This window comes from Ostrinia furnacalis, unplaced genomic scaffold, assembly GCF_004193835.3.
Source record: "Ostrinia furnacalis isolate ACB-3 unplaced genomic scaffold, ASM419383v2 OfSCF2392, whole genome shotgun sequence".
NCBI classification, from domain to species: domain Eukaryota; kingdom Metazoa; phylum Arthropoda; class Insecta; order Lepidoptera; family Crambidae; genus Ostrinia; species Ostrinia furnacalis.
In genome coordinates, this window is record NW_021132631.1 from 539,441 (window position 1) to 550,877 (window position 11,437).

An 11,437-nucleotide genomic window follows, 5' to 3' on the forward strand; every position below is an offset into this window, starting at 1 on the left:
TCTTCTCATAGAAAGCTAACATTTGTGTTAACATTTACAATATCGTCAATTTAAAGACTAAACTTAACAAAATACAATGCATTCTTCTTGAAATACGATAGGTTGAGAATGAGATATCCAACAAAACCTGTTAGAAGCGGATTCATAATGTTTTTATATTGTTTTCATTACACTAATAGATTCAACATTTCAAAAGCGGAATGGAATTATACGTTCCATTTCATGACCACGGTCTTATTGTTATTGAAGCAGTTATGTGATATACTTTTACTTCATCATGATGATTGTTTTATTCTATTTACGCTGCGATTATCACTAGGTTAAGTAGAAAAAAACTCATTTATTTATGCAAGTAGTCTTTTAAAAAGCACTTTTACACGTCCCAGTATTAACCCTACCACTGCTTCGGGGCAATAAATGGGCCAGTGCTGAGAAGAAGCAGCGCAAGAAACTCAGTCACTATTGTCAGTCTCTTTTTCAAGAGTCTGTAAGACTTTTACAGTGGTTATGAGAATATTTTAAAAGTAAATTTTTACAAATGACTGTCAAGTGTCATCACCAAAGGTTAGGCTTAGGTTAGGTAGATCTAAATTGAAATCAATAATAATACTTAAGTAGCAACTTCCTACAATGTTTAATGACGAGAATTCAGCCATTTTGAGAAGATTTTAAATGGAAATACCGTTTTTGTTCCGCAAATAAAACTTTGTATTAAAACCAGGGTTCGAGGATATATATCAAGGGATATATATCAAGATATATATCGGATATTTATCCGATATATATCAAGCTGGTTTTGACGATATATATCAATTTTTAAAATTTGTTACTGTATTTGTACTTTTTGATATAAGATTTTTATTTTTTAGTTGATTTTGCCGCATTTGAAACAAGATTTTACGTTTTTGCTTTATTTGTCTGATTTTAAGTTTTAAAAACATTAAAAGCATGTATAAGTAACACATATGCAATAGTATTCATAAATAATACAATAAAATAATGGTATGGCTTTCATACAAAATTGATATATATAAAAGTTGATATATATCGGATATATATCATAAATATCCGATATTTTGATATTTATAATAAATATCGGATATTTTCGAACCCTGATTAAAACCTCAGTTTACACAGAACGTCATTCATCATCATCATGCCTTATTCATGGCTGAATCATCTCAGATTTTAGTATTGGTTTGTACGTGACTTCGAGCGAAACTAGTTATAACTTAATCACTGTTTCAATCGCTTCAGCTAGATTCTTCAAATTCCACGAATTTATCTAACTATACAATGTATCCCAAAATTCAACGATTAGCTGGCGCCGTAGAGACAAAAACTTTATTTATTTTTCCTAAAATTAGTCATGACCATGTCCACCCTACGGCGCCGGCTTCTCGTTGAATTTTGGGACATCATGTCCCATGAGTCGCATGTAAAATTAACAGAGACATATGAACATTTTTGTGCAATGAAATAATCTTCAGTAATTGCTGCAAGTGCTCAAAACAATTGATCCAGATTTTCAACGACTTGTTCTTGATTAGCTGCAATAATTACCTAGTTTTAGACCACTTATGAGCTGAAGCTGGCTGATTATGTTGTCCAATACTAGGGCACTATATAAGTTGTGAGCCTCGACAACATAACGTGTTGTTAGACGACATCTGATACTTTTAATGAAAAGTTTGACATTTTTGACTACCACCTTATTCAAAACTTTTTATCATTTGAGCACGTTTTGTATTATTAACATTGAATTGAAAATTATCTTGACTACAAAAACATGGAATTGACTTGCGGAAATTTTCGCGCGAAGATTTATTGTGACTTTCGACGTGGTTAATCAATACAAAACTGAAGCTGTCAGCTAAATTTCACTTTTGGTGATAAAGATCTGTCCTTTACCATTGTAAAACGCTAGTTTAAGAAGTATAATATTGTATGTCATTGGCTCACCAGTGAACTTTGCGAAAGTCGTCCAAAATGACTAATAGTGGCGGAAAACATTGATGTTGTCAGAAAAATGGAAGAGAAACCGCGTCATGTGATATATCGTAGGATTGAGATAATCCTAGGCATTAATTCCACTAGCAGTAATTAAATATTGTATGACCATATTATGGTTAATACGTTTTTTTCTAGCTGGATGTCACAAAATTTTTCAAACGCTAAATAGGACGCTTGTGTCGTTTAGTCCTTGGAAATGTTTGATAAATACGTTTAAAAAGCTTTGAAAGCCGTTTTNTAATACATAATTTGGATAGTGATTTAGTATAAATTCCTTTTGAGAGCTACTATCTGCTTAGAAAGCTTATATTGTTAAATAGTGCACGTATCTAATGTTCCATGTTTAACGCCTATAGCAGTACATAAAGCTGATATCAGCATTCGCTTAACGTGAAATAAACATTTAAAACGTATTAAAGTGCTCAAAGTAAAACAGTCATTTTTAAACTTACTTTGAGCAATTTGCCCTAAGGTCGCATGAGACCGCGGTAACAATTGCTTTCTATTGAGTCTCGATTCGCTGATGCCTTAAGTCTTAAGTCCGGTTGAACTAAAAACTATTTTAACACCTACATTTTAAATTCTGCAGCGGAAATGAGCAGCAGTTCGTCTGAAGGCAAGACGAGCTCATGGGAGGCGAACACAGCGACTCTTCTATCGGAAGACTACGCGGAAATCGTTGATGATGATGCGGACTACTCCACGCCTGCTGGTGAGCTTAGATCCCATAATAACTACACTCAACATCAAATAAATCGCACCTCCCGCAACAAGCACTTTCAAACTAATGCATCCCCACTTCCCACCAATATTGGCACCATTTAAAAGCCTAGTTCTAAACTTCATTTCATTAAAGGAAAGGTTTTTACCCCAAAAATGTGTCTTTAGAAGGATCCAGAGTCACTTCTTCAAAAAATAGGCTATTACGCTTGAGCCAACTTTTATGGCTATAAAACTGTTAAGTTGGGATTAATCGGTATCCATCTGTTAAAGAGGACACGTGTGATCATTATTTGGTTTTATAACCATAAAATTTGGTCTAATTGATCCCAGAGGTGAGCCCAAAGTGAGGTCTCGTTTCAAGTCACATTTATGGTATATGATAATCATTTATTTAGAAATTAAATGTGTTTTTCTTTAAGGATATTTACTGGGCTTTCAAATAACACCAATATTGTTGGGACACCAAGATTGTGTCAGAAGAAAATCTTTAAAGTTCGCGTCGCTGAAGGTGCGGTTTATTTGATGTTAAGTGTAGATAGATAATAGAATTTGATGGCATAAGGATAGTATTTGTGGTATAAGAACAATCGCTAATATTCCTGTTACCTCTCCCGAAGCTAGGTTCAAACAAAAAAATCTAGTGGTCTAAATGAATCGCAACCACATCGTAAAGGTGACCTCTTGAATCGATAGCTTGATGCAGATAATGGTACCTATAACATATCGCAAAATGATTCATCATCAAGTCGCTTATGCCCGTTTTCACCATCAGTCCCTAATTTTTAAGTGGCCCCTATGGTAACACATAACAGAAATTTTGTTTTCATAGGGGTCACTTAAAAATTGTGGATTTATGGTGAAAACGGGCATTAGTCTCCACTACAAGACCACGGCCTTCTAATTTAATAGAGGCAAGTAAGGATTAGGCCAACTCTCCTCACGCTTACCAGAAGGGTCAGGGAGTTCCGATGTTTACATATTTGGTCCTCAGTCGTCTCTTCCATCGGAATGAGCTCCTAATATTCTCCGCTGGAATCACGCTTTGATTCAAGCACATGACAATTTTCTGTCTTTCTTCCAATGTAATTTAAAAAATTCTGTCTCTTTCTTCCGTTTCATATTAAATGTCTTCTTCCAGTTCGGGACTACGAACTAGTCCGTAACCAGATCGAATTGACGGGCATCATCGGCGAGGGCCAGTTTGGAGACGTACACAAGGGCACGTGCAAGGTGGCTTCTGCCAACCACCCCTCGCTGAGACGGCAACTGGCTACACTAAAGCAACAAGGTAAAGAAAACAAATTACCAAACTATGTATCTAAATATAAAAAAACTCAAAGGTGACTGACTGACATAGTGATATCAACGCAAACCAAACCACTGGATGGTTCGGGCTGAAATTTGGCATGCAGGTAGATGTTATGACGTAGGCATCCGCTAAGAAAGGATTTTACGAAACTCCACCCATAAGGGGGTAAAACGGGATCCACGCGTACGAAGTAAAAGTTTAAATAAAAGTCACCATCATCATACACATCGTCTGCCTCTGCAAAGATAGCGAATTCTACTATTTTCATCAATTTCTTGAAATTGTTGGTCCACCAAGCTATGTTTGCCGAGACGCGGTCTCCTCGAGAACCTGTTTTCTCCACCTTTCGTTGATGTTGCAATAGATACGAGGAAGTCATAAAATCACCTTCGTATCATCGATTTGTAGCAAAAACGCGTATAATCTAACAATTTGGATTGATGATGATTGTTGTTCTATTATTTCCTGACAATATTGTTAATTATCCAATTCCTATTGTTTTTACTTACTTAGTATATCATTCATGTACTGTTCCAATTACATATTTACTATTTTCTCGTTCTCAGGCAAATGCAATGCAGGTGAATACATCCTGCCCGTGGCTGTGAAGACTTGCAAAATGGACGCAGATCTGGACACGGCTGAGAAGTTCCTAGAAGAGGCCTGTAAGTAAATTGATCATCTCTTTTATTTATAAGTAACTGATGTCCGTTATCACCATCAATCCCTAATTTTTAAGTGACTCCTATGAAAACAAAATTCCTGTTAACTTCATCACAGGGTTCTCTCAAAAATTAGGGATTGATGGTGAAAACGGGCATGAGGCAAATAGAGGATTTGACCTACACTCCCCACGTTGGCCAGAGGGGATGGGGACCCCTGATGTTTCCTTAGAGCGGTTTCGCACTACGTCCGATCCGAATCCGTGACAATACGTTTGAGTATTAGAATACTTATCTACGGGATTAATACCATGTACTTTTTTATTTACGAGCCTATAAAAACAATATACGTTTGAGTAAGTAGTATGATATATTTTATATGTGTAGATCCGATGATCTAGTACGTAAAGTATCATACTACTATATGTCATCCGATTTCTCCAGTAGTTTTCTAGATTCGTATTTTCGAGTTCGTAGATTGAAACCACTTTTAGTTAGTTTTTCCACCTCTACAGAAATAATAATGTGGTACGCTGTCGGATCCACTCTTCTAACGAAATGTTTTTTTTTTTCATTAATCTACACTTTAACATTTTCTACCAATTTTTTTCCGATATTATTTACGAGGGTATTCATTTATTTCCCAGACATAATGCAGCAATTCTCCCACCCACACATCATCGGGCTGGTGGGTGTGTGCAGCGCGCCGCCCATCTGGATCGTGATGGAGCTGGCAACCCTAGGCGAGATGCGCGCTTATTTGCAGCAAAACGCGCACAGGTAACACTCGCTCTGCTTCCTAATTTAGTAGTAATCATTAACTTTAAAAAAAAATAAAACAGACTTCAAATGCGTGAACACAAAAAAAAATTAAAAATATTGCGTATAAAAAAGTTCATCCCCAATTTTCCACCCTTGGGGGTGAAATATTTTCTTCAAATTCGCATGAAACCACCCTTTTCATAATACCTATTCAACAAAAAATAATCGTTCAAATTGATTTATAATCGGCGGAGATATTGCGTATAAAAAAGTTCATCCCCAATTTTCCACCCTTGGGAGTTGTTTTTTCTGTTATTAAATTTAAATGGGACCACCCTTGAGGTATTACCTATACGCCGAAAAAAGATTTGTTCAAATCGGTTCATAATTGGCGGAGTTATCGCGTAACAAACATAGAAAAAAAAAACATACGGGTCGAATTGAGAACCTCCTCCTTTTTTGAAGTCGGTTGAAAACCAACAATGCATAGATGAATGCTCTAGAGCATTGGTTCCCAAAGTGGGGGGGCGCCCCCCAAAGAGAGGCACATGACCGTTAAAGGGGGACGCGGGCCATCTGTGTACTTAAGTATACAAAATGCATTCCAGACTGCTCGATACGGCCAATAAATAATCTTGACTAGAGGGGAGGAGGGAGGGGTTGTATGGTCGAAAGGGGGCGCGGTAAATAAGTTTGGGAGCCAATTATCTAGAGGATGTCGGTTCATCAAATGGACGTCTACTGCTGAACAAAGTTATCAGTCGAGGATTTCCAAAACGACCATAGGGGATTTCTTTTTTCTTTCTAACCTTGGCATTGCCGAATCATCCAGTGTATATCCAAAACTTCCATAAGGGTGGGTTAGAATGAGTTTTTTGTGTTTTTCTGACCCCTGAACCACACACATCGCGATAACCCGAAGAGTCGCGCTATTACCAAGTGTGTAGAAAATATTTGCGAATACTCCGGTGCTGTTTTGCATAGTAGCAAGACTCATTCGCTGTCGCCCGAATGATTATCACCACGCACGATGTGTGTGATCCAGGGGCTTTAAGATTTGTATGCGGTGACAGCTCAGCAAGAACCTACTTATTTAAATGCTATTTGTGCTATTATATCTGTAATGATTTGCCATATCAGTCTTAAAGTGACGTCACGATCTTGATTATGATGATGATGAGTGCTTGACGTTTAATAATGACGTATTTCTCCCAGACTGGAGACTTGTACGCTAGTGCTGTACATCTACCAGCTGTCGACGGCGCTGAGCTACCTGGAGAGCAAGAAGTTCGTGCACAGAGACATCGCGGCCAGAAACGTGCTGGTGTCCACGCCCACTTGTGTCAAGGTTGGTACAATGTGTACTGATGACGTATCTCCCAGGCTTGAGACGTGTACTAGTGCTGTACATCTACCAGCTGTCGACGGCGCTGAGCTACCTGGAGAGCAAGAAGTTTGTGCACAGGGACATCGCGGCCAGAAACGTGCTGGTGTCCACGCCCACTTGTGTCAAGGTTCGTTAGGCGTTTAGCAAAATATCATCGGAGTTAACCTTAGTAATCTGGTTTTGGGTGGGGACGATTTTTGGCATGGTCCTTTACCATCGGCAACAGTGTTAACTATCCATTGCCTGCCATGTCGTCTCGTTCTATCGCAAAGAATCACCATTTGATGAGAGCGAGAGCAAAAACGGAAATGGATAGTTAACAGTGAGGCCGTGTGTACATTAGAGGCAGAAAAGATAGTGTTTCTATCCAAGTGGGTATCAAAAATCTCTGAGGGAAATGGACACCGTAGTCAATTGACGTACTTTTTAAGAGCTGTCAAATCGTTACTCCTAGCCCTTTCAGCACAGAATAATACGAAAGTGCGTTCGACTTTGAAAAAATCTAGTGAATTGGTAAATCAATTTTACCGCGCCGAGACGCTTCCGATCGATCGTACGGTTCGATATATTTGCTATTTTTCATACAAAAACTTTCAGTGGCGTTCAGTCGGTGCTGTGTTGAGTGACAAAGATGGACGTGTCCCTGACTACGGGAGGCGTGAAAAGTATTAATTTATTTAAATCACTTCTTTTGTGGATTTCAATGAATTTTGTGCGTATTAATTTAAATTATATACTTAAAAAATATAATTCGCTTTAATTTTATAAAAAGTTAGATGAAGCCGAGTACCAGGTACTCCTAAAGTTCTACAGCACGAGCGTGCATGTCGGGACGATGTTTGAATTTTTGGTAATGTAAGTAATGGAAACCTTTCGAATCTTTTAAAGGCTTGAACATCAGATTTACTCTAAAATAAACTCAAGAATGTCTCCGAGACACATAACCACCAAATAGTACAAATCCGCTGTAGAAAATACAGCCACCAGTGAAAATATCGAGAGGATACCAGGATTCAAGTACCAATAGATGAACCAAAATGATCCCTTTTATGAAAATATCTAACCCCATGTATTATTGAATAATAGCCTCGACATCTGGGATTAAAAAAAATAAGTTATTACTAAAAACGAAAGCTCATATTCAATTTTAAGATGCTACTACCCCCAAAATTCAGGTTATGACAGAGTTCTAGGTTAGGGCCATGAGCTATTTTTGAATTGTTTTGCAGAAATTACTATCTAATTACGATATCATGTCTTTATGAAAAATAATAAAGCTCCTTATATCTAAAATGTCTTTTTTTATTAGTTTAAATTGTAATTGTAATGAAATAGCTATTCATAGGTTCATGACGAATTGATACGATCGTGCGGGGGGGTTTAGGGGGGTTAAAGTCACCCCCTAAATTTTTTCGCTATTTTTCTCTATTTACTAAGATTCTAAAGACCCCAGAAACTAACGCGATTTTTTAGAAATCGTCAAATTTTTCTCTCGTGCTGAAAGGGCTAGAATATTTTTATTTATTTATTTACACTTTTTGTAAAATANCTAAAACTGGTTGGTCCAAATACTGCTTCAGTTCATTTGGTACACAGCCACTGCTTGGAACCTCAGACGAAGCTATGCTCTGATTTAATAATTTTTCATGTCTGGACCAGATAGAGGACCCACTAGCTTGTTCTGATGCTGCTTGATCAGGATTTTTATCTGGAGAACGCTGTCCTCTACGCCGATGTTCTGCATGAATCTCAGCACTGATTTTCGATATAGCATTTGACACGACAATTGGCGAGGTAAAGTGGATACGCTTGAACCGAGGGTCCAAAAGAGTAGCAACTGAGAGAAAAATATTTCCTCCTAAAGGAGCCAGTTTGTCTTCAATTTTTTTGAGTAAAGCCTTTTTTACAATCATTCCTAAAGAGGTTGATGGAGTTGCTTGATCTGTTACTTGGGTAATTAAATTTGTAATGGCTAAGCTTGACGTTACATAATTCGCTCCACTTATTTCCTCAGTCGCTTCTTTGAAAGGGCCAAGAAGAGCAATAAAATCTCGTATCACATTAAGTTGCGACGATGGAACCATATCTGGTGTATTTTTGTTAGTTTGGCTTTTTGTGGCTAAAATTTTAGCTACTAGTGCAGACAGTTTAACGAATCTCTCTAACATGTCAAAACAAGAATTCCATCTAGTGCTGACTGCTTGTATTAATGTCAACACCTCACCTTCTTTTTTTCCACACGATTCTTGTTCGGCTCGTAATTGGTCCATAGCATTGACTGACTGCTTAAAGAACGTCACAATGCTTTTGACGTGATCAGTAAGTGCAGAAAATTCTTTAATTTCTTTCAGTACTCCGTCAATTACCAGGTTTAAGACATGAGCCATACAAGGTATCCGACGATTATCACCTAAAAACAATCGTACCGCTGATACTATATTTGCGCCGCCATCAGTGGTAATTGATACAATTTTGGTTTTGTCAATTTCAAACTCTTCACATATTTCTTTCCAACATTCTTGAATGTACTGTCCGGTATGGCCCTAAAAGTATATTTGTACACTGTAAAATGTAATAATTGCAAATCCAAATACTTTAGAGGTGTGGTTAAAATTATAAAGTACATCAAATATACCTGAGAAAGTTTTTGGGCGCATAAGTTCAGGCTCTGAATTACAGGCGATCCGTCTACGATGTCAATAAAGTGAACCGTCAATACTAAGAAACTTCTTGTAGAGTTTGTAATTGTTAGTATGTCACTCGTGAAACATAATGATGTGGTCTCTTTCAATCTTTTTACTATAATCTCCTTCGTGGTATTGTATCTGTTTTCTATTAAGTGAGTTACCTGAATGTAAAAAGTACCAATTATTTGACTGCAATTAAATATTAAAAATATAAATAAAAACAAAAGTTATTTAGAGACAACCTTTTTTCTTGAAGGCAGTTTATAGAGAGGGCAAACTGTGCGAATAAATTTTTTTAGTCCCTTTTTTTCTACGCATGACAGTGGTAAATTGTCCTTGCATATCATATAAGTTAACGCTTGTGTAATTTCACAATGTTTTTGTCCACCTTCTGAAATATACAAATTGTGTTAATAGGTAAATAATTTAATATAATTGACATTTACTTAGAAAAAAAAACAAATATGAAAAAGTCACATTCACATCTAAACTATCGATATATTTACAAATTGATTGGCGACCATCACTAAAATTTGTTGTAAATCACTCCGATTATCGGATATATGAAATATGAATGTTATTTTTATCAATACTAAGATAAATATATATTTGTAAAAACCTTCAAAGCTTGAACTTCTCTCAAAACAGCTTGGTAATGTAGATTGTAATTCTTGTGATGGCTTTCTTTTTTTCGCGGCTTGTTTGAAGAATTGGGTTTTTGGAGAATGTGCAGAAATTTCGTTCATCTCTTGTATTTGGGAATGGGAACCGTCATTAGATGTACTCGTACTTGGTATTGGTAAAGTAACCTGACATTAGTAAACAGAAAAAAAATAATTACAAATCTTAACCTATTTACAAAGTTATCTATTCATCAATTTCATCATGGCGTCAGAGTAAGTTCACATCACATCTCATTTCACGTTTTATATAGTTTTTTTTTTAGAAGTGTAAAATANCCTTTGGCATAGAGATAGTTTGAGTCCCGGGAAAGAACATAGGATAGTTTTTATCCCGGTTTTTGAAACAGGGACGCGCGCGATAAAGTTTTTCTGTGACAGACAAAAATCCACGCGGGCGAAGCCGCGGGGGCGGAAAGCTAGTAAGATATATTTTGGTGAATACTTGTTGGTTTTAGTGAGTATAGTCGCCTATTAAAGTTTTTGTGCTAATTAAAAGTTTAATCTGAAGCGCTCCTAATCTATACAGCAATATGCTTTATCTATAAAAGGGCGCTGCGGTCACTAATATAATATAATGTACCCATTGTTATGAAATAAATTATTTATTTATTTATCTTTTGTGTAGTAAGAAGCAGACTAATAAACCCAAACGATTGTAGGACGTCTGTAGGACGTCTTTTTAAATATCCAGAAGATAAGTACTACTGTAAAATGTGCAGTTGAAATCGTTACTTTTTTGTAATCCCAAAAACATAGAGCACCAGTAACACACTTGGTCAAGACGCCCACAATTGGGCGCGCCCTTGACCGCACGGTCTGCTAACGATACCCTTAGCGGCATTGTCTTGTGCCACAACAGATGGGACTCGAAATAGAACCTGTGTTAGGGTGAAAATAAGGGCCGTAGGGCTAGGATGTAATCTTATCATTTTATCGATATTAGACGATAAGCCTTTGTCGTCTAAAATCGATAAGATTATATTGTGGCGCGCATCCTAGGTTGAATGGGTGGTGATGTTACGAGTATGAGTAAAGATAAAAGATATAAAAAAAATGTTTATATTTTTTAAGCACAATTATGACTGTAACTAGCTTTTCTAATGGTTCATATGTCTAATGGTTCGAAGGCAATAAATACATTTTTTATTTATTTATTTATTTTGCCTGCGGCTTCACCCGCGTGAAATTTTAGTTTGTCACAGATCGTCATA

At 36.8% G+C, this 11,437-nt stretch overlaps 1 protein-coding gene across 2 annotated transcripts in view; it reads left to right on the forward strand.

Annotated features, from left to right (window-relative positions):
* The first annotated feature begins 2,578 nt into the window (after positions 1–2,578).
* Positions 2,579–11,437, forward strand: part of LOC114355341 (focal adhesion kinase 1-like) — a 32,250-nt gene continuing 23,391 nt past the window's right edge. For both annotated transcript variants that reach the window (XM_028308139.1, XM_028308141.1), the window contains exons 1-5: positions 2,579–2,725; positions 3,875–4,024; positions 4,612–4,710; positions 5,355–5,487; positions 6,685–6,817. In XM_028308139.1, the coding sequence (XP_028163940.1) occupies positions 2,608–2,725; positions 3,875–4,024; positions 4,612–4,710; positions 5,355–5,487; positions 6,685–6,817 (633 nt within the window). In that variant the 5' untranslated portion in view covers positions 2,579–2,607. The remainder of the gene's footprint in view (positions 2,726–3,874; positions 4,025–4,611; positions 4,711–5,354; positions 5,488–6,684; positions 6,818–11,437) is intronic.